General features: G+C 38.2%; 1 protein-coding gene and 1 long non-coding RNA gene across 3 annotated transcripts; both read right to left on the reverse strand.

Moving 5' to 3' along the window:
• Positions 1-9,184: 9,184 nt before the first annotated feature.
• Positions 9,185-15,542, reverse strand: LOC145011879 (retrotransposon gag). 2 transcript variants are annotated; one of them, XM_078970626.1, is made up of 2 exons: positions 14,744-15,542; positions 9,185-9,291 (listed from the first exon to the last, which is right to left on the reverse strand). In XM_078970626.1, the coding sequence occupies exons 1-2, from the start codon at positions 15,525-15,527 to the stop codon at positions 9,272-9,274; spliced, it is 804 nt and encodes a 267-aa protein (XP_078826752.1). In that variant the 5' UTR covers positions 15,528-15,542; the 3' UTR covers positions 9,185-9,271. The 2 variants fall into 2 exon arrangements, with proteins under 2 accessions (XP_078826752.1, XP_078826753.1); XM_078970627.1 differs by lacking the exon at positions 9,185-9,291 and adding an exon at positions 9,801-9,892.
• A 17-nt stretch (positions 15,543-15,559) lies between these two features.
• LOC145011880 (uncharacterized) lies at positions 15,560-17,944 on the reverse strand. The gene is made up of 4 exons (XR_013664301.1): positions 17,840-17,944; positions 16,950-17,037; positions 16,365-16,436; positions 15,560-15,972 (listed from the first exon to the last, which is right to left on the reverse strand). It is a non-coding gene; the product is annotated as an uncharacterized LOC145011880 (long non-coding RNA).
• Between the last annotated feature and the right edge of the window lie 7,129 nt (positions 17,945-25,073).

The following is a 25,073-nucleotide window of genomic DNA, read 5'->3' on the forward strand; positions in this document are numbered from 1 at the left end:
CATATTTTTTAATTAATATTAGTCAATAATTAATTGGAAATTAGTTTTGTGACTAAAAGAGATTAATTAAACTTAAGGGACTGGAATTGTAATTATAAGATAATTGCAATTTGGGCTATGGATTGTCTTAAAATAAGGAGTGGACGAATTCTATGGGGAAGCCCATAAGGAAATCGTTCAAGGCCTTAATTAAAGGAGTCTATGGGTTGCTTAGGGCTTAAGCATCCAAATTTGGGTTTCCTTGTTTGATAACCCTAATAGCCTAACTATATATAGATCCCTTATGACTCAAAAACGTGGGGAACTTCTCTTCTAGGGTTAGAACATGTTTTGGGCAACCTCCATCCTCTCTCCTCTTCATTCTGTTGCTCTTGGTGTTTGTGAGCCATTAGAGGAGTGACATTTGTGACTCTAAGCTTTCTAAAGTCAATACAAGGAGGAATTGAGATTGTTATTGCTACATAACAATCAAGGTATGATCTAAACCCTAATTATATGTTATATTGATTATCATATGTTAGATGTAGGGTTTATAGTCTTGGATAACTTGCATGTACAATAGAGAAACCTAGATACAAGCATTGGGGTTTGTATGAGCACATAGGATGTTCTTATGACTAAAACCCATCAGTATGTTGATATGTATGGTATGTGGTATTTGGGGAACTAACTAAGCTTTGTGCTTATGGTTTTCAGTTTTCGTTTCAGGTACTTCGTTTTCAAAGGAAAGGAGATGACGATCACAACGCATCACACTATGTTTTCCGCACATGAGATCTTTGGGATCACACTCTGATATTGTTTATGATAACATGTTTTGATTATTAACACTTTGGGTATTGACATGGAATGTTATTATGGATGTTTTTAAATAGTTGGTTTTATAATAACTTAACTGAAAATGAAATTTTTGGTCTTGAATTTTGGGATGTTACAAGTTGGTATCAAAGCCCTGGTTTGAGGGATTCAGACTCACTCTCGGGTGTGTCTGGACTCAAATCAAGGATTTGAGAGATTCTTACAAGAAAAATAATTTTTCTAAAATTAAAATCAAGGGTTTTAATAAAGAACAAGGAGTGTGATGCATGAAATCAACCAAGCTCAAGTAAGTTTTCCCTAAGATACCCATACATGTTATGTTATGTTATGTTATGATATGAACTGAGAATATTTGAACTGCATGCTAGATTTTGGCTAAGGATCTAGGAAGGATGCCTTACATACCTATTATATGTGCTTATAGTTTTTCATGCTAGTATTGATCAACTAGTGGTAGGATGGCTTGTTTAGGTTATGCCTGATTGTATGAGCCTTCAAATTGTGTGCCAGTATAGATTCCTGATTAGAGGATAGTATAGTTTGATTGGGGTATGATGGTTAGTTTTTCCATTGTTCGAATGCTATTTTCTTTGTGCTTTGTGGGACTCTTAGTAATGTGAATTAGATACTAAATGAATATGCTAAGTCACATGTGGCATAGGCAGGATAATCTCAGAGTGATGGATTTGACCCTATTATATAGCTCTTTTCAGAGTCCAACCGTTCTAGGGATGAGTATTTTACTTGAAGGATTATCTAATATCTGTTTTATGTGGATATATTCATAAGGTAACTAGTGGACATTAATGGGAATCCTTAGCAACTAAGGACTGGGTGGGTTTGGGAACCTAAGAAAGCCTAGGATATGCTGCAGTGGATTAGTAGTCTGGTTCAATGAGTACTGGAATAATGGTTTGAAGAAGTGACTTAGAGGATTCAGGAGGATTGCTGAGGAAAGTATGGATAGGTGTGGAATGTAGTATTGGGCCCGTACTACTGAAACAACATGATCCATAATCGAATCGGTGAGAGTCTTGGAGAATCTAAGAAGCTTATGAGATGTGGATTCTTGGGTATCTCCTTATTGTTGGCTTAATTGTATTTCAGTTTGGAGATGAGCTCTTAGGGTGATGGTTCAGGTTCGGGTTCCGGATCAGGTGCAGGTGTTGAGCCAATTAGCGAGCAGTTGTAGGAGTTCCTTTCATAAGAGATTTCTCGGTGTTTTACGGAGGTAGTTGATGAGTGCTTCGGTGCATCCCGTGCGGAGGTTATGACTATCATTGGAGCCCGCACACTGACTTTCCAAGAGTTTCGTGATTGTGGAGCACCTGCGTTCCATGGGGAGAGGGAACCCATTGTCAATAGGAGATGGTTAGCAAATATGGCTAACATGTTCAGAATGAGTTTCTGCCCTAAGTAGGCAAAGGTTGAATATTCTTCCTGCATGTTGAAGGATCAGGCACGTGATTGGTGGGAGGAGATCGATAGTGACTTAGGTAATGATACGGTCGATGCTATGTCATGGGATGATTTCTCGACTAGGTTCCGAGATGAGTTTGCACCGAAGATTGAGGTGAAGTAGTTAGTGCGAGAGTTCCTGGATCTCCGCCAGGCTACTGAGACGGTGGCAGAGATCACTGCTAAGTTCTGGGAGAGGGATTTACTGGTACCGCAGTATGTAGCAGACGAGGAGATGAAGAAATTAAGGTACCATGATATATTGTGGGATGACATTAGAAAATTCATGAGTATTTCAGGGTGCGAGACCCATAATAATATGAACTCTAGAGCCCGAGAACGAGAGATTGATTTGGAGCACATTGAGAAGAGGAGGTTAGATCAGGTGCATACTGTGGAGGGTCCCAGGAAGAGACCCAAGACTTCTGAACAGCATCCGAGAAGCCAGCAAGACCAGATTCAATGCAAAACATGCAAGAAACTGCACGATGGATTTTGTCGCCCCAGAGGTTTAGGCTTTTACAAGTGTGGTAGGGGTGGTCACGTCCGTAAGGATTTCCCTCAGGGGGCAAGCCAATTATGTTTTCACTGTGATCGGGTGGGCCATAAGAAGGCTGACTGTCTGATGTTGGGGGGAGGAGCAGTAGGCACACCTATTCCGGCTTCTTTGAGGATCACAGATGAACCAGATGGTAGGGTAGGAGCCGCAGGAAAGAGGAGCGGATTTCTGCAGGTATGTATCTTTTTCCTTCTTTTAGGTTATTTATATCCATGTTTATGGTTGTTACGGTATTACATCATTTTAGGTAAGCATACAATCAGTTTATTCTCTACTTGTGTTTGGATTATATTTTCAAGAAATGTCATATGCCAATTGCATACCGTGAATTATTAGTAGTTAGTGTAAGGTCATTTCCATCTTGCTAGTTCGGGGTGTGCAACATTATCTCGACTCGTAATCGAGATTAGTTCAGGGACATTATGTGGAAGGTATGCAGTCAGGGTTCAGCAGCATGGTTATCGAATCACTTCAGGTTCCGGAGGGTTCAATCATTATGCTCAGATTGACTCATGGGGTCACCTAGGGAAGTGGTCTATTGCCAAGGTTTTGGTCGAAGCGTTGGCTATTTGGAATTCAAGATCTGAGTACAATATCATTTCAAGGCATCTAGAGTTATCAATATTGCTGGAACTCAGAAAGTGTTCAACAATTCTTCAAGGATTGTTTGGTCTTTTATGTTAGCCTAGTAATGGCTTGCTAGCATTGGTAAGCACCGATTATCAGCATATCGATCATTGGAAGGTAGGAAGGATTAGGAATCCTTCCATTTCTCGTATGCTGTGGAGACTTAGTTTGATCGAAGTACACGAGAACCGTTTAGGTTCCCAGGCAGAAGCAAGCATGAAAATGGGATGAGCTCGTATCCCTATCAGGAAAGGAAAAGGTGGTCTAAGTGGCTGCCTATATGCGGATAATGTGAATTGGAAGTTCAGGAAACTTCTAACTTTGGGACCACATCTGACTGATTTATAGCAGATTATGGGGAACCTAGTTAAGGATCCCAGTCAGGACATGAGTTCAGTGTGGGATGTTAGACCACATGGGTGATCGACTTGGGGTGTGTTTGGATGGGTAATTAGCGGTAACACTATGGTCAGCGGTTGAGTTAGCATGGGAAGTGATTTAAGACTATGGGATAGCCGTAGCATTCACCAGCAGGCAGATAGCATGGAAGGTGTTGTAATACTGTGGGATAGTTGTATCATTCACCAGCAACTAGATAGCATGGGGAATGTGGTAAGACTGCGGGGTAGCCTGCAACAATAATCAGCAGACAGTGTAGAAGTGTTGTAAGACTACGGGGTGGCCCATAGCATTCACTAGCTAGCAGGTAGGATATAAGTGTTGTAAGACTGTGGGGTAGCCTTAACATTCACTAGTTAGCAACTAGTGTGGAAGTGTTGTAAGACTGCGGTGTGACCCGTATCATTCACTAGTTAGCAGATAGAATAGAAACGTTGTAAGACTGCAGCGGTGGCCTGTAGCATTCTTTATTTAGCCATTAGTATAGTGGTATAGTAAGACTGCGGGGGTGGACCGCAACATTCACTAGTGGTCTGTTAGTATAGGGGTGTTGTAAGACCGTACGGTGGCCTGTAGCATTCATTGGTCCCTATCTGACAGTGAGAAAGTGATTGATTTATGATTCACTCATATATTCCTTCAGATTATTTAGGACCGGATGGGTCAGCCGCACGAATGTGAGTAGGCCACAGTACGATCGAATTTGGGAACGGTAGGTTGTTGAAGACCAGGTGTGATGTAAGACTAAAGTGATTCTGGTAGCATTCAATTTTTGTATTACATTCGATGGCAATAGGTAGTCGGACCATCATGATCAGGAAGATCAGAAGGAATAATGCATCCATGAGTGGTAATATGGTTAGGACAAATTTTGATAGCCCAAGTTCTCCTTTAGAAGTCGTGTGGGGCGACTATGAGGTTGTTCTTTGCTCAGAAATTAGGCATGAATCTCATATTCCAGATAGTTGGTATATAAGTTGGGACCAGTGAGGCCTCGTTTACCATGGAAATCAAATAGGAGGCAGAGTGAAGTTTCAGGTAGTAGTAGTGATCTAGGGATTTCTTAGCTGGGTTGTTGGATCAGAGTAAGAGTGTGGTTTAGTTTAATATGAAATCAGTTATTTTTCATTGCAGTGATTCCCTTTTGGTGTGGGATTAGAGTGTTATCGTTTGGTCGTGAAGCTCAGAGACTGTTTGATTATGTGAATTTTCGTTCATCTTGGTCGCTGTAAAGGAGTGCATCATGAAGTAGAAGCGAGAGCTGATTTCGAGGTTGAAATCTAATTTAAGTGGGGGAAAATTGTAACATTCCATTTAAAGAAAAAATAAATAGAATAAAATAAATAAATAAATAAATAAGGATAATAATAATAAGAAAATAAAAATAAATGACTAAATAATAAGCCCTAGAATGCCGAGATGTATTTTATATATTATTTTTAGCCCTAAATCCTTAGTAATTTAACAGTGTTGGCGATAAGGAGTTAAATGATATAAATTCCAGAATTTGGGGTTCATATTGTAACTTTAGGACCTGAAAAGTAAAGTATTTTGGAAAGCAGGGGCTGCATGGTAAATTATGGACTTAATTCGAAAAAAAGAAAAGGATAGAGGGATTGAAAGTGTTAAGAATGCACTAAGTTCGCTATGTAGAGGTGGGACTAAGACGCGACACCTCCCACCCTTGTCCCTCATTTATAGCTTAGCACCGATACCCTCCCAAATCCCTAACCCTAAAACCCCACCCACCGCCACCTTATCACCCCACACCCCTAGTTGCCACTGTCACCCACATCGCCTTCGAATACCATTGTTGCACCACTGATGTAAAAGTTGGAAGCCACCAAGTAAAAGGTTTTCGTTGTTGTTCTTGTGGTTGTTGAGGACGAGGAACCACGACAGACGTTGTGGTCATTGTTGTGGTTAGTGACGGATACAACCGCCTCTCTATCGCAAATGCTATTCTTTCCCCCTATGCTTTCGATTAGGTCGTTTGGGAACTGAGTTGGGCTTTCCTTTTGGGCCGACGTGTTTGAGTTTTTTTGGGCCATTTGAGAGTATGTGTATGGATAGGATATGTGGATGGGGTTTAAGGTATGGCCCATGTAAGGGGTTTGGGCCTAATTTGGAAAATTTGGTCATATATTGGGCCTCCATAGTTTGAGTTTGGGTCTTGATTATGGTCCAAGCTAGGTTAGGGTAAAATAGTATCTTAACCCCAAGTATGGAGTTTATGGTAGTGCATCGGAACCTAATTACTAATTGGGTGTTGTTTTGATGTTGATAGTTTTAGGATCTGTCAGCCACTAGCCACAACATTATATGTAGGACTTCAGCATTGTAAGGAAAGTCTCCTCACTATTTTTATGGGGCAAAGGCACCAATACTTACCCATTTGTTTTATGTATTGTAGGAAGGGTCGGGGTTAGCCCTAGGCATTATGTATGAAAGACCTGGAGGTGGCTATTGGCTCACTGTATGCTATTGTATATTGTAGGAAGACCTGGGGGTTATCCCTAGGCATTATGTATGAAAGACTAATTAGAGTAGTATGTATGCTAGTTGTCTTTGTGATGCTTGCAAGGAAGACCGGAAGGTGGATCTTGGCACTTGTCTATAAGACCGAGGGGGTGCCCCCCAGCTTGGCAAGAAAGACCATGTGGCAGTTCGTGGCATAATGGCAAGATTATGTTTAGCATATAACATCTTTATTGATTATGATATATTTATAGCTCATGCTCATGTATGACAGTATGTGATTTTTGTGCTTATATGCTATACAGTATCCGGTTGAAAGAGACCGAATGGGTAGCCAACACCTAGATATGCTAGGCAATATGTTGATATGTATGGTATGTCGTATTTGGGTAACTCACTAAGCTTCGTGCTTATGGTTTTTGGTTTTGGTTTTAGGTACTTTGTTTTCAAAGGAAAAGAGCTGGCGATCGCAATGCATTTGTGACAACCAAAAGTTATTCTGTTACATTACCCCGTTACCGTTAACGGAATATTCCACTGTATACAAGTTCTGTTAGTTAGAGGTCGCCAAATAAATAAATATTTCAATTATATATGTCGTTAAGTCGTGATAAAAGGAAATAAAAACACATAACACACCTAGTCCATTATTCGGAAAAAAGTTAGTTGTATTATCACGACCACTAAATCGGGTGCGACCAAAAGCCCCGTTAAACGACAGTATCGGGTAGAATATCACTGAGCTCCAACTCCCACCCATATATAAAGGGGAGTAAACTCCATTTGGAGACTTTTCCACCCTCTCTCTCTATACTCTCTCTCTAGGCTCATTTTCAACTCCAAAACCGCGATTTCCGACCCCTAAACGTAAGGCTATCAACCCTAACTTGTTCTATGCGTGCATTATTATCTTTTTAGCCTAAAAATCATAAGATTGAGACATGAAAAAGGAGTTCACGGCCTAAGCTCCTCCTTAGGCCGTAAACACCCAAAATGAGGCCAAAATGACCCCAAAATGTCCCTAAAGGCTTTGAAATAAATTAAGGGAATTGCCTAGGAGTGTTTAAACATTAAATGACATGATTTTAGGGGGTAAAAGAGAGTTTATGGCTCATGAACATGCCAAGGCCGTAAACACCTTTTAATCTTGTCAAAATTCCCCAAACACAGTCCTAAAACACCCTTGGACTTAATACATAAATTAGGGGCTTATCATTTCGGGTTTAAACCATTTAAACACATCAAAATGGAGGGACAAAAGGAGTTTACGGACCAGGTATGTACCAAGGCTGTAAACACCCCTAAACATACCTAATTGATAGTTTTAACCCCCCCAAATGGCTTCACACTTCATCATAAATTGATAGCAAGGTATTAGGGGCTTGAAACTTCACAAAACTCAAGGAATGAGAGTTTACGGCCGTAAACTCCCTTAGGAGTTGTCCCTGGTCCGTAAACTCCATTAAGATGCCCTTAAAGACCTTAAACCCACTCATGCCTTTTGGAATTCGACCTAGAAAAACCCCACTATCAAGATTGAAGCCTTCAAACACACTAGAACCCCTCACCATGAGTTTATGGCCGTAAACTCATGGTGAGTAGTCCCTAGGCCGTAAATATGGTGTTGAGGGTTTACTCTTGGAGAGTAAACTCCATTCCTAAGCCATACACAACCTTAAATGTTACCTGGGACACCCCAAACACTTAAACAAAGTGTTTTTCGCTCCTTTGAGTGCGTATACTTGTTTAAATTGTATTAAATATACTAATTGTATGTGAACATATGTTATCATATGCTAAATAGGTCTCTAAGTATGTCTAAGTCCTTATGTGACACCGAACACCCAACCAACACCTCCGTCAGACCTACTTACACCAGGTGAGTTCATACCCCTGAATGAACCTTTTAAATGTTTTTACATGTTTTATAGGGGGGAATACAAGTTAAACATGCAGTTATCATATCAATCACATGTGATTGATAACCCGCATGCACGAGATTTTACCACACTGTACACTGTTTTACCGAGTAGGATACTATAAGGGTTTTCAAAAAGGATTTCCAATTGTTACAAAACTCTTACTTGTACTGTTGTATCTAAAATCATTTCAAACTAGTTTATAAAGATTCCAAAGATTTCTACAGGTTTTCAAAATTAATTTACCAAAGAATACCAAAATGTGATTATCCTAAGTATAAAGGTTTTTCCAAGGTTTTCATCAAAGTTCCAATCAAGATTAAAGCCTTCAAACACACTAGAACCCATCACCATGAGTTTATGGCTGTAAACTCAAGGTGAGTAGTACCTAGGCCGTAAACATGGTGTTGAGGGTTTACTCTTGGAGAGTAAACTCCATTCCTAAGCCATACACAACCTTAAATGTTACTTGGGACACCCCAAACACTTAAACAAAGTGTTTCCCGCTCCTTTGAGTGCGTATACTTGTTTAAATAGTATTAAATATACTAATTGTATGTGAACATATGTTATCATATGTTCAATAGGTCTCTAAGTATGTCTAAGTCCTTACGTGACACCGAACACCCAACCAGCACCTCCGTCAGACCTACTTACACCAGGTGAGTTCATACCCCTGAATGAACCTTTTAAATGTTTTTACATGTTTTATAGGGGGGAATACAAGTTAAACATGCAGTTATCATATCAATCACATGTGATTGTGTAAGACCCCATTCACTAAAATTACCATAAAGCCAAACATGCTACATGCATATTCATAATTATAATTCACACTAGTGGTCTAAATACAAAAGCATGGATACAAACCAACTAAAAGGGTTTTTACAAAGTTTCATAACTAGTTGTATAAATACATAACTACCCAGGAATTTATAATCCATATACATATATGTATACCAAGTAAAAACGTAGTAGTGTCAACTACTCTAAGTCCTCCAACAAAGCGTGTTTACTCTGGATGCTTATCACCTGAAATAGTTAAACACTAAAAGGGATAAGTGGGCGTCACTTAGTGAGTTCAAAAATAGATACAATATAACGCTATGCCATATACATAACAATATGACAGGAACAAAAAGAAACAAAGGACAACAAAGGCTTATATGTGTATCAAATGAAGGACTTTCCAAATCAATAAACGGTTAGATTCAAAGGATTACAATAATTAAGACACAATAATTTAGGATCATAAGCATCATAAATTCCAGCCCAAGAGGCACATAAAACACAATCCCTTTTAATCATGTTGCTAGAATATACAGGCTTTCAGCCCTACCTAGCCCGAAGCCAATACCAAAGTGATACGAGTCATGCTCTACATGGTCAAAGGCACAAAGCCAATACCAAAGTGATACGAGTCATGCTCTACATGGCCAAAGGCATCAAAATCAATATCAAGTAATAACCACTTAGATCAATAACACAAGAAAGCACATTGCACATATAACACATAACATACAATTGTCCCTATATTGAACTCACTGTGCTGTAACCGAATGTTGCGATAAAATTCCTCTTTTTCTGATGAAATTACACCATCCTCAGGCCTCTAAAACCTTCAATTATACCCCTGGAGTTCATATTTCAAATTTCATAAGCAATTACTCAACTACTCTCAAGTTATGTTGTTTTCAATTTAGAAATTTTAGTTTTTGTTCTTAGTATAGCTGTCACTTGCAGATCTGTTTTACCCTTATTAAATGTCAAAATAACTAATAAATTATACATATTAATAAAATAGACTCTTATATGTTTCTAATGCCACTGACCTCACATTTTTATGATTTTTCTATAATTTACTATGAATTTTACAAAACAACATCCTAAAGCTGTCAAAATGTTCCAAAGCTGTCAAAATTCAGCCTTACTGCACTGAACATATAGCTGTTTTCACCCCTTTTAAGTCCGGAATTAGATTTTGGTTTTAAAACAAAAATCAAAGTAGACATTCTCAGCTTTCCAGGGATATATAGCACATCTCCATACGATTTTTCTATAATTTTTGGTGATTTTTACAAAAACAGGACAATTATACCCTTTATAATTTCATTTTACCCTTTACATGATCAAACCTCATGATCAATATCACCAAGTTCTTCTTTTACAATGATAACACTGAATATTTTAGTAATCCATTCTAATTCAAGTATAAACCATGGGTTTCATTATTAATTTTCACTAATTACTCTTAAACCATATGATTAATTCTCAAGTTTACATGTAGTTACTTGATTTCCATTTAAGATTCTAGGTTAATAACATAAACTCATGCCTAATTTCATTAAATCAGTGGTAAACCCACTTTGATCAAACCCTAATCTCTTAATAACTCACTAATTACAAGGGCTAATCCAAAAATTAAGAGTTCATACCTTGATTACTAGACTTGATACTTCAAGAACACTCAAAATCTTGATTTAATCTTCAAAACTTGATCAAGATTGATCATGTATGTGAAAATCTCCCATAGGGATGGTGACAAACTGAAAATGGCAGGAAAATGACTCAAAATCGTGTTTCAATGGGTAAAAACCCGAGTTGGGTCGGGTTTGACCCGGTTTGGGTACCCGTTTTACCCCTAAACACTAAAAATTGCATAACTTTTCGCTCGAAACTCCGTTTTCGATGAGGTTTTCGCCTGTACGTTTCTAACGAGATAATTTACAACTTCCAATAAAAATATCCCAGAAAAGATCTTCCAATAAAATCAGATTTAATTATTTTTAACTTAGACGTTATACTTTCGTTAATTCCGATAGTTGACTTTTTGATCGGAATCACATAAGACTTCCCTATCACCTCTAATACATTCCAAATGATTCTAAACTTAGTTTAACTTCAAATATTATAAACCTATTTCGTTAGAAATCAACGCTTAAAACCATACCGAAAATAATATATATATATATATATATATATATATATATATATATTTTTTTTAAACGCTTACAATTCTATTTTACTATAACTACCTACTTTAAACGTTTAAAACAACATAATATATAATAATATTCATTTTTAAACTAACAATCATATGAAACATGATAATTAAACAAGGTTACTAAAGTGTATGTTACAAATACCTCCTCCTTTTGAGGATTTCGTCCCCGAAATCACGACGATTTAAACAAACGGGGATATTTTTCTCTTATGTCATTCTTATTTTCCCAAGTATAATTTGGGCCTCGATGATGTTTCCACTTGACAAGCACTAACTCCACTTCTTTATTACGCAGATCAACCGTTCTCTCATTTATAATCTCTTCAGGTTCTTCTATATATCTTAACTTATTATCCAATTTCACCTCTGATAATGGAACTGTCTCATCATAGATGCTCAAGCATTTGCGTAGATAGCTCACATGAAACACATCATGAATACCTGCCAAATCTTCCGGCAATTCCAAGCGGTATGCTTGTTTACCAACTCTCTGGATGATTTTGAAAGGACCAACAAATCTAGGACTTAGTTTTCCTTTCTTCCCAAATCGCATAATGCCTTTCCACGGGGATACTTTTAGCATTACGAAATCACCCACCTGGAATTCTATGGGTCGTCTCCTCTTTTCTGTATAGGACTTCTGTCGATCCTGGGCCGCTTTCATTCTTTCTCGTACAATTTGAATCTTGTCGGTGGTGTCTTGAATCATTTCAGGGCCTCCAAGGATCTTTTGTCCTATGTCTCGCCAACACAATGGTGTACGACATTTGCGACCATATAATGCTTCATATGGTGGCATTTTGATTGAAGCGTGGTAACTGTTATTATACGAAAATTCAACAAGAGGTAAGTATTTATCCCAGTTACCACCGAACTCCAAGACACATGCACGAAGCATATCTTCTACGGTTTGGATTGTTCTCTCTGTCTGACCATCTGTCTGGGGATGATAAGCTGTGCTGAGAGCAACTCGAGATCCCATTTCACGTTGCATACTTGCCTAAAAGTGAGAAGTGAAGCGAGTATCACGATCGGAAATGATCTTTAATGGCACACCGTGTCTTGCAACAATTTCATCCAAGTATACTTGTGCGTATTTCTCCATTGGATCCGTTTCACGCATGGCAAGAAAATGAGCGCTTTTAGTCAGGCGATCGACAATTACCCAAATGCTATCATGTTGTCTAGCAGTCTTTGGCAATTTGGTAATAAAATCCATGGACAGTTCTTCCCATTTCCATACAGGAACACTAAGACTTTCTGGGGTTCCATAAGGCTTTTGGTGCTCTGCTTTGACTTGTAAGCATACTAAGCATTCCTGTACATATCTTCCAATGTCTCTCTTTAATCCAGGCCACCAATAATCAGCTCTTACATCATAGTACATTTTACTTGTACCAGGATGTATTGAAAGTTTAGATTTATGGGCTTCATCTAAAATCTTCTGTCTTAATCCACCAATCTTTGGAATCCATAGCCGATTCTTGAATACTTTTAATCCTCGCGGATCATCAAGTAAAGCATCATTATAATGTATCATCCCTTCTTTCTTCACATTTTCTGGCTTTAGGGCCTCTTCTTGCCATTTCTTTAGTTCATCTAGAATAGTGAATTTTACTGTGGTATGAGTAATAGCATAACACATACTATTACGATAAATTTTTTTGCTAAGTGCATCGGCAACTACATTGGCTTTTCCAGGATGATATAGGATTTCACAGTCATAATCTTTGATCAGCTCCATGGCTCGTTGTTGTCTCATATTCAAAGTTTGCTGACTGAATATGTACTTGAGACTTTTGTGGTCAGTAAATAATTGGCATTTTGTACCAAAAAGATAATGCCTCCAAAGTTTTAGGGCAAATACCACTGCAGCGAGTTCGAGATCATGAGTGGGATAATTCTTTTCATAATCTTTCAGTTGTCTTGAGGCATAGGCTATCACTTTGCCATGTTGCATCAACACACAACCGAGTCCCAATCTTGAAGCATCGCTGTATACGGAGAAATCATCATCACCTTCTGGGAGTGATAAGATTGGAGCATGAGTCAAAAGATCTTTTAGAGTTGAGAAAGCTTTTTCTTGGGCTTCACCCCATTCAAACTTTACTTCCTTCCTTGTAAGACTCGTGAGCGGTATGGCTATACGAGAAAAGTCTTTAATGAATCTCCGGTAATATCCCGCGAGACCCAAGAAACTACGAATTTCGGAAGCATTACGGGGCACTTCCCAATTTTGAATGGCTTCGATTTTGATAGGATCTACAGATACACCATCACTAGAAATAACATGGCCAAGAAATTGAACTTGGCGAAGCCAGAATTCACATTTCGAGAATTTAGCATATAGTTTCTCCTTTCGAAGAAGTTCTAACACCGCACGAATATGAATGGCATGATCAGATTCAGACTTGGAATAGATTAGAATATCGTCAATGAATACGATGACTGATTTATCGAGCATTGGGCGACATACCCGATTCATCATATCCATGAATACAGCAGGAGCATTTGTTAAACCAAACGGCATAACAAGGAATTCATAATGCCCATATCGAGTACGAAAAGCAGTCTTCGGCACATCCTGCTCGTGAACTTTCAACTGATGATATCCAGATCTCAAATCAATCTTCGAGAAATAGCTAACACCCTGAAGTTGATCAAATAAATCATCAATGCGAGGTAGTGGGTACTTGTTTTTGATAGTCACCTTATTCAGCTCACGATAATCAATGCACATCCGCATCGATCTGTCCTTCTTCTTGACAAACAATACAGGAGCACCCCAGGGAGAAGTACTCGGTCGGATAAAGCCTTTGTCAAGTAATTCCTGCAGTTGGATCATCATTTCTTTCATCTCTGTTGGCGCGAGACGATAAGGAGTCTTTGCAATCGGAGCAGCACCAGGCACAAGGTCAATTCGGAATTCTACTTGCCTATCCGGAGGAAGGCCAGGCAAGTCATCAGGGAAAACATCAGGATATTCGTTAACAACATGAACATCATTTACCGTTTTCTTCTCCTCTTTTGAGACATCAACTGAGTAGGCCAAATAGATAGAACACCCCTTCGATATGAATTTACGAGCTTTAAGGAAAGAGATTATTTTGAAGATTCTTTGTTCACCATAGACATAAATAGGATTCTCCCCTTCAATAGGAATGCGTACTATCTTTTCATAGCACAAGAGTTCTGCACGGTTCTTTGACAACCAGTCCATGCCGAGAATGATATCAAAGTTGGGTAGGGAGATAGGAATCAAATTGGCAAGAAAATTATAACCTTCAATTTCTATGACACAATCTCTATAGACTTTATCAACAAGTAATGATACACTTCCCGCGGTATCTACATGAAATGGTTGGGCGAGTGCATAACATGCAATTTGAAAAGAACGCGCAAATTCACGAGACACAAAAGAATCTGAGGCACCAGAATCAAATAAGATGTGAGCAGGTCTAGAATTGACGAGAAATGTACCAGTCACAACATTCGGGTCCTCGCGTGCCTCCTCTGGGGTAATCTGGAATGCACGGCCTTTAGCCTTTGGCACATCCTCCTTTTGGGTTGAAGTACCCACTGGTTGTTGAACGGAAGCTTGACTTCTCACCATTTGGCTGGTAAGAGTAGGGCAGAAACGCTTTCTGTGGCCAGTAACACCGCAAGCATAACATGTAACATTCCTCATCGGGCAAACGGGCTTCATATGACCTGTTTCTCCGCATCCATAGCAAATCACTGGTCCTTTTCCTACCCTGCATTGACCTTGGTGGCTCTTTCCACATTTCTGGCATGGTGGTGGAGCTCTCGACTGAAGAGAAAAAGATTGTGGCCGACCGCGACCACGAAAGGCGCTCTGAGATTGTACTTTTGTGCTAAGATCAGATTGAGCAGATCGACCCAATGGATTAGTTGAAACAGAAACAGTTCGATCAACACGTGGATGCTTCGGGATAGAAAGAGTGGCACCACGTATCTCTAAGTCATGCTCGCGCTTTCGGGCATACTCAACAGCTTTATCGAATGATAGAATATCCCGATTGATCACGAAATCACGGATTTCATACCGTAACCCTTCCATGAATAACTGACTTTTATCGTCTTCAGTCGGGATATACTTCGCAGCAAACCGTGCCTTTTGATTGAATTGAGTTTCATATTCGGTCACAGTCATTCCTCCTTGCTTAAGTTCGAGGAACTCCTTCTCCAGTCTTCTCCTCATATCTAGAGGACAATATTTTCCTAGAAAGCGGATTTTAAACATCTCCCAAGATAAATTCTCCTGTTCATACTCGTTAAGAGCTTCAAATGTCGCTTCCCACCAGACTAAGGCTTCTCCAATGAGCATTGCAGAAGCATAGTTAACCTTGTCTTCATTAACCACATGGGAGATACGAAATACTTTTTCTGTGTTCTGGATCCAGGTAAGAACAACAATGGGATCAAGGACACCTGAAAACTCTGTAGCACCACTACTCTTGAAAGTTTTGAATGAGGGACGTTTCGCTTTCTCTCTTGAAGACTCTCCGGTGGCTTTCTCTTTACCCTTATCACTATCCCTTTTGTGTTGTTCTAGAGTTTGTCGAATAACACCAGTAAGTTTATCCAAAAGCCGCTCCTCACGAGGGGATATTGGAGTATCTCCCTCATTAAGATGAAGATCTCCACCCACATCTGGTGTATGACTACCCTCCTGCTCAGCCATTGCTCTGAAAAAATTGGAGTAACATAACACGTAAGAATATAAGGATTTATCATTACCCAACACCCCACTTAAGTCTTTCCTATGGTTTGTATCCATATACGGACAATAAATCTGTTCATATATTGAACTTCCAACAGTTTAAGTCTAAATACCAATTCGTGGTATTTAGTTCGCTTAAACCAGTGCTCTGATACCATAATTGTAAGACCCCATTCACTAAAATTACCATAAAGCCAAACATGCTACATGCATATTCATAATTATAATTCACACTAGTGGTCTAAATACAAAAGCATGGATACAAACCAACTAAAAGGGTTTTTACAAAGTTTCATAACTAGTTGTATAAATACATAACTACCCAGGAATTTATAATCCATATACATATATGTATACCAAGTAAAAACGTAGTAGTGTCAACTACTCTAAGTCCTCCAACAAAGCGTGTTTACTCTGGATGCTTATCACCTGAAATAGTTAAACACTAAAAGGGATAAGTGGGCGTCACTTAGTGAGTTCAAAAATAGATACAATATAACGCTATGCCATATACATAACAATATGACAGGAACAAAAAGAAACAAAGGACAACAAAGGCTTATATGTGTATCAAATGAAGGACTTTCCAAATCAATAAACGGTTAGATTCAAAGGATTACAATAATTAAGACACAATAATTTAGGATCATAAGCATCATAAATTCCAGCCCAAGAGGCACATAAAACACAATCCCTTTTAATCATGTTGCTAGAATATACAGGCTTTCAGCCCTACCTAGCCCGAAGCCAATACCAAAGTGATACGAGTCATGCTCTACATGGTCAAAGGCACAAAGCCAATACCAAAGTGATACGAGTCATGCTCTACATGGCCAAAGGCATCAAAATCAATATCAAGTAATAACCACTTAGATCAATAACACAAGAAAGCACATTGCACATATAACACATAACATACAATTGTCCCTATATTGAACTCACTGTGCTGTAACCGAATGTTGCGATAAAATTCCTCTTTTTCTGATGAAATTACACCATCCTCAGGCCTCTAAAACCTTCAATTATACCCCTGGAGTTCATATTTCAAATTTCATAAGCAATTACTCAACTACTCTCAAGTTATGTTGTTTTCAATTTAGAAATTTTAGTTTTTGTTCTTAGTATAGCTGTCACTTGCAGATCTGTTTTACCCTTATTAAATGTCAAAATAACTAATAAATTATACATATTAATAAAATAGACTCTTATATGTTTCTAATGCCACTGACCTCACATTTTTATGATTTTTCTATAATTTACTATGAATTTTACAAAACAGCATCCTAAAGCTGTCAAAATGTTCCAAAGCTGTCAAAATTCAGCCTTACTGCACTGAACATATAGCTGTTTTCACCCCTTTTAAGTCCGGAATTAGATTTTGGTTTTAAAACAAAAATCAAAGTAGACATTCTCAGCTTTCCAGGGATATATAGCACATCTCCATACGATTTTTCTATAATTTTTGGTGATTTTTACAAAAACAGGACAATTATACCCTTTATAATTTCATTTTACCCTTTACATGATCAAACCTCATGATCAATATCACCAAGTTCTTCTTTTACAATGATAACACTGAATATTTTAGTAATCCATTCTAATTCAAGTATAAACCATGGGTTTCATTATTAATTTTCACTAATTACTCTTAAACCATATGATTAATTCTCAAGTTTACATGTAGTTACTTGATTTCCATTTAAGATTCTAGGTTAATAACATAAACTCATGCCTAATTTCATTAAATCAGTGGTAAACCCACTTTGATCAAACCCTAATCTCTTAATAACTCACTAATTACAAGGGCTAATCCAAAAATTAAGAGTTCATACCTTGATTACTAGACTTGATACTTCAAGAACACTCAAAATCTTGATTTAATCTTCAAAACTTGATCAAGATTGATCATGTATGTGAAAATCTCCCATAGGGATGGTGACAAACTGAAAATGGCAGGAAAATGACTCAAAATCGTGTTTCAATGGGTAAAAACCCGAGTTGGGTCGGGTTTGACCCGGTTTGGGTACCCGTTTTACCCCTAAACACTAAAAATTGCATAACTTTTCGCTCGAAACTCCGTTTTCGATGAGGTTTTCGCCTGTACGTTTCTAACGAGATAATTTACAACTTCCAATAAAAATATCACAGAAAAGATCTTCCAATAAAATCAGATTTAATTATTTTTAACTTAGACGTTATACTTTCGTTAATTCCGATAGTTGACTTTTTGATCGGAATCACATAAGACTTCCCTATCACCTCTAATACATTCCAAATGATTCTAAACTTAGTTTAACTTCAAATATTATAAACCTATTTCGTTAGAAATCAACGCTTAAAACCATACCGAAAATAATATATATATATATATATATATTTTTTTTTAAACGCTTACAATTCTATTTTACTATAACTACCTACTTTAAACGTTTAAAACAACATAATATATAATAATATTCATTTTTAAACTAACAATCATATGAAACATGATAATTAAACAAGGTTACTAAAGTGTATGTTACAGATTGATAACCCGCATGCACGAGATTTTACCACACTGTACACTGTTTTACCGAGTAGGATACTATAAGGGTTTTCAGAAAGGATTTTCAATTGTTTCAAAACTCTTACTTGTGCTGTTGTATCTAAAATCATTTCAAACTAGTTTATAAAGATTCCAAAGATTTCTATAGGTTTTCAAACTTAATTTACCAAAGAATACCAAAATGTGATTATCCTAAGTATAAAGGTTTTTCCAAGGTTTTCATCGAAGTTCCCTTTTACGACGTATATTTGTACTTGTTTATTTCTGCTGCTCCGCTTCACTTATTTAAAACTCCTACTTTATAACACCTTCACTTCTTGATACGCTTATACCTGTTATTGCCTTTATTTCGCTTATACTTGTAGTCACTTATACTTGTTAGACGTTTCTACTTCATCAGTTGTCTCTTCCACTTCGTGATACACTTATACTTGGTGCACTTATACTTCACGATTCGATTATTCCACACTATTCGCTCACACTGTATGATTCAGTTATTCACTCACACTGTATGATTCAGTTATTCCACACTATTCACTCACACTGTATGATTCCGTTATTCCACACTATTCGCTCACACTTTACGATTCAATTATTCCACACTATTCCCTCACACTGTATGATTTCGTATTTCCACACTATTCGCTCACACTGTACGTTAGACATCACGATTCGGTTATTCCACACTCAATCGTAGTTAGATGTATGTCTGTACTTGTATAGGTGCATATAAATAATTATTGAAGAACTTAGGAAGGTTTGTCCGCCCTATTTCCTTTTCTTCGTTGAGATGTGGTCTGGTGGGATCGGATGGACGTCCGAAGGTCATTTGATTCATCAGTTGTATGTCATGTATACGAGCATAGACATATAGGTTTACTCTAGTCAGTTCAGTTAAGAGTCTCTACCTCTAGTTCAACACTTACATTAGAAACACACTACCCACTATTTGGAAGTCTCTACCCATTATTTGGGATGCATCTTCCGGACACGGCCTTCTCCGTCATCTAGATGGTAACCAGAGTCTCCTGTAGGGATAGCGGACATTGTGTGCATAGATCTATACGGGATTGACACCCCCGCACCCTGACTGCTAGCTATAGTCCACGACCCACCAAGCCAAGGAGTGACAAATGTCATAATTTATAGACGCTTGTTGGGCGTCACGTACTCTAGTTTCGGTTAGTATGGTTACGAGTATCCCAGGTTGCCTTATAATTCATGGCCTTAAGGTAACGGTATTCCACCGGCAAATTACACTGTATGCTGGTAACTCATTTTCAGAGTCACACTGTTTTGACCTTGCAAGATGTATCTTTCATTTGATACTGTCTGTGGTCTGTATTCTCTGTTTTGACCTTGCAAGATGTATCTTTCATTTGATACTGTCTGCGGTCTGTATTCACTGTTTTAGACCTTACCATCTGTACCTTTCATTTGGTACCTTCTGGGGTTTGTGTCTCCATTTGTTAGACGGAAGCAGGCGTGTCGTTCGTTTGATTCTCTACTGGAGTCTAAGATTTCTTTGCCTTAGTCAGCAGTCCTCACTGCTGAGGCATACGTTATTTCCCTGATTTCTCTTGCTTCCTTTAATAATCAAATTCAGTATTTTGATAATGATAGCGATTAAGGGAAAACTACTTTTTATCACATAACTCCGTCCAGTCTTGGTAGAAGGCTGCTTTTATTAAAGAAAATATAGGATTTTCTGGAAAGAACTCTAATACACTGTAAACTCTTTAACTACTACATTATAAAGTTATTTGAATCAAATGTCACTAAATACTTATGAACTCACCAGCATTTGTAAAAATGCTGATACTCACTTTTCAAATAACTTGTATTCTCAGGTCAGCATTAGACAGGTACATCCCCGGAGCTGTTGATGAAGATAGCTTAGTACCATGCTGCTCTTATTACAATTACTTGTATTAGTTCGATATATTGTAATGTGAACCATGTAAAACTATTACTATTAATGGAATGTTTTGTTGTACTTTGATTGCTATAATGAATGTGTTGTGATACTTGACATGAAGTCATCCACCCCAGAACGTTTCCGCCGTTCCGGTTTTGGGGTGTGATAGATTGGTATCCGAGCATTGTTTATAGTGAGGTAAGTATATCAATTCATAAAAGATATACAGCCTATAAATGCAAAAGGGATAAAACACTCTGACCAAGAATTATGCTTTAAAATATAACCATATTTTACCAAAGTATAAGAACATCCAGAATCTAAACACTCGAACACAAGTATCACAAGAAGAACGAGAATAAAAGTCTTCGGATGTTGAGCACTACAGTCAAACCTGGGCAGTTATGTAATCGTACACTGGAATAAATGTAACCTGATCGACTACATTTATTCGAGATGCGATGAATGTGTGCTTGGGAGTGATAGTGGTGTTGCAACAGGTCAGAAACGTACCAACTAGGAATGCTAGAGCCAAACGTAAAGTTGAAATACTATAGGAGTATTTTGGAACACTAAAAGACTCACACTAATCCCAGAATCATATTAAGAAGATAAGGAAACAAACAAAGAATTAAAATACCATAAGGGTATTTTAGGATCCATAACTAACCTAGTGTGAAGAACTAAAAAGATTCGCATTGATATACCTACAATTACAGAGAGTATAGTCCCAAGGTTATATATAATAAGGATCCCATAGGCTAAGAATGTGTGGTTTCGCTTTATTTCCTTTTCCTCGTTGGGATGTGGTTCTAGAGTAGTATCACATATTCGAAGGCCTATCGAATCTAAGTTATATGTGATTTGTATACCCTGTGTAATCGTAGCAGGACTCGATGTGGATCATCCAGTGAAATGTTAATAATCTCTTAGGATTCTTTAGACATTTCCATTCTCGCACGAACCCTGTAGAAAACCTTATCCACTTTAGTACTCGGCAGACGAGTTGATTCAGACCCAGAAGAGGTTCATTGAGAAGATTTCCTGTTCGGAAACAAATGAACTGGGTTGAGACTATTGAATTCACCAAGTGCCTATATCTTTTAGGGACATTGGTGAGAGATTCGCCTAAACTTCCGAGATTCCAGTCATCCATCATGTAGTGATGACACCCATAGTTGAATTCGGAAGTAAGGCAGAGCAGAAATTAAATATATCCATACGAGAAGAGAACCCTAGGTAACTATCCCGAAGGAAACCAACACCGACTTCAGTTAAAGATACGAGGCAGACACAGAGGGAGCCAGTGCATGGAACCCAAGAGTTGTCTTCTCCTCGTGTTTGTCATGCTAATACACCCTTAAAATAATACAATTTAGTGAGTTAGTGGTTACACTACTCACGCTATGTGTTAGGTAAATCGTCGTTTCCCATTGCCAGTCGCACGATTAGAGCGGATTCCCACACCTCTGTTGAGGTTGTTTAGCCATAAGTCTTCATGAGCCTATCTTTTCGCGGCTTTGTTCCGAACTGTTCTCAATCTGTCCAGACTGGAGAGTGAAACCTTCCCAGTATAAAGGTGATGCAGTAGGAACGACTCGCATCTTATGGCCTTTTCTGATACTCACACTCTTACCTTGTACACCAGGACTACATCATAGTGATGTAGGTCGACATTTAGACAACCAGTACTCTAGGCACAGGAAAGTTTTATGCCTAATACATTCAGTACATATATGTCCACGGTTTAGCCATCGTCTCTCATTTTCATGCGTTCATTTCCGTGTAGGGAAAACCATGCCTTCGAAGAAGCATAACCAATCCACAAGCAAGAAATCTACACTCTTATTCGATGAAGCTACGTTCCAAGCTGCAGTTTCAGCAGCCGTAGCAGCTGTCATGGCTCACCTGAATGCTAACAACGCCAATGTTAGCAAGGTGCCTATTGGAATTTCCGATCCTAGCAATGGACAGCATCAACCAACACCTTCATACCCAGCCACCCAAGAACCTCACTCAAATCCACTGAAGAGAAAGATCAAGATCGAAGAGGGAAGTACCTCAGCCCAAGGACCTTTCGAGGGGCAACGAGCTGAGATGGTTAAATTCCCTGCCAACCCTTCCATCCCTACACCTAGGAGACCATACTTAGGAAACCTTCCCCGTTGCAGAAAGTGCAGCTACTGTCATCATGGTGTCTTCCGGGAGCTCTATTGTGCTAGGTGCCACATGTTGGGGCATACTGCTCGCGTTTGCAGAACCCCGGTTGAGTTCATTACATCAACCACCAATGTGGCGACCCGTACAGTTTGCCACCTATGTGGTGAAGTGGGACACTTCAAGAAGGACTGCCCAACCGAAGGGAAAGACAAAGACACAGGAGGAGTCTAACTCTAGTGCTTAGGGAGAAGCATCAAGGAACCTAGTAGATTTTGGTACGTCTCTCGATCTCGGATAACTAAACTGAAAAAAATAAAAGGCTAATTCAAATGTAATTTTCTTCCCCATTAAGGCGAAAGTCGCAGCACTGTTATAAAATATATAAAAAAAATCATCACGTAAAACTATAATGGCAAAACATATACGTTACGACCATGTATAGTTAATATGGATAGACCTAGAGTGAGTGAATGCCGCCCCATTTCCTGTTCCTCGTTTGGTTGTGGATTTAGGGCGGAGTCTCTCAGTCAATAGTCCTCCCCACCTTAAGTATACATGACTAGTATATGTTAGGAGATTATAGAAATGCCTCGTGAGAATCCATTAATGAAAAGGTACTCCACTCAGAAACCCTTAGAACACTCTATAGTTTTGCATCGACTCTATCGGTCCAAGTATCCGCGATAGTGATACACAGGACGAAACCCGAGATGCCTAGAACTTGTGTGCCTGTTCGGCGCATGACTCCATCGACCCTCACTTTATATCATGATGGAGTGTGCCAACTTCGACGATTCTATCGATCATGGTTTGACTTCGTTCAACCATGTGTTCATCCCTAGTGCTGCGTAAAAAGAACTTTCTCCGTAGCCATATCAGCAAATAAAGGTTCTTCCGAACCTAAACATAATACGAATAATCAAACCTAATGCGATCCGTTAGTCACCCCTCTTATCTCAAACCTTCCGAAGTACCCAGGAGAGGGGTACCGCGCGCTGTTAACCAACCCTCCTTAGACAGATAAGAACCGAAGCGAAAGACACTGCATGCATTCCAGAAGACGATAACCACCCGAAGCATACCTAGTAGATTCCCTAGAAAGACCTTTCTGTTGGAATAGTGTCTAAGGCTGCAACTATAATAGGCAAGTATTTGACCCGGTTGTGCATGGTCCTTTTGGGTTGCCTTCACCATAGCAACTTGATGGGATGATTTATTAAGAAAGAGTAAATATTATAAAGAATAATATATAGTTATTTGATTAATATAAGTCATAGAATTAATTGGAATTAATTTGGTGACATAAAGAGATTAATTAAATAAAGGGGTATAAAGTGTCAATTGTTTGAAAGTTAAGCTTTAGACTATAAATCCTTATAGATATAAAAGGGACGGATTCTAGAAGCTAGGATAGCTTCAAAATCGTCCATGACTTATCTAAGGAAAGGATTTGGATAACCTTAAGAGAAGATTATCCTATTAGGGTTTAGACGGTAACCCTTAAGGAGTCTACAAGTATAAATAGACCCCATGGGTAAGGGAATCGGCATCTCACCTAAAGCAAGAGAACTCTGGCCGATTTCCACCCCTTTCCTCTCTCCTAAATCATCTTCCTTGCTATTGGTGTTTGTAAGCCATTAGAGGAGTGACATTTGTGACTCTAGAAGCTCCAAGACAACAAGATCAACAAGGAATTCAAAGGTATGGTTCTAGATCTGTTTCAATGTTGTTATTTAACCTAATTAGCCATTAGAAGTCTTGGATTCAAAGCATGTTTAGTTAGAAAGCCTAGATCCAAGCATTAGGGTTTTGCATGCGCACATAGGAAAGTTCTTACGGCCAAAACCCATCAGTGGTATTAGAGACTAGCTTGGTTTTCTTTAAATTGTTGCTTGATTAACTGAAACAAACCTGCAAAATTCGATTTTTTGGTTTCTGTGTCATGAACTCGACGAGTTCTAGTGTCAGGAAGAGCAAAATCGGGATTTCTTGATAATTATCTTATGGAAACTTTCCTTAAACTAATTAGATTAACCCTAATCCGATTTTTTGATATATATGACTACAATCTTGATCTAATTAAAGATATTTATCATCTAATAAAATATTTAATTTCCTTATATGATAATTAATTAATTATTTTGATTATTTTGGTAATTATCTTAAAAGAAATCTTGAATAAAATCAAATATAGATAATTAAGATATTAATTGTTAATTGGAATTATTTGTTATTTGATCCTCCATGTTTTAAATGTTTAAAACTTATCCTTAAGTTTTGAAATTTATATTTGGGATTAAAAGTTTTAATTTAGACAACTTAAATTTCAAACCCTAGATTTTAAAAAGTTTAAAATACAACTCTATACTAATATGATATTACTAGAATAATATATATATGTATAACTAAATGCTAGTCTTACCATTAGTATGCCTCATTCACG

The sequence above is a fragment of the Lactuca saligna genome, chromosome 8 (assembly GCF_052625555.1).
Source record: "Lactuca saligna cultivar CGN05327 chromosome 8, ASM5262555v1, whole genome shotgun sequence".
NCBI lineage: Eukaryota > Viridiplantae > Streptophyta > Magnoliopsida > Asterales > Asteraceae > Lactuca > Lactuca saligna.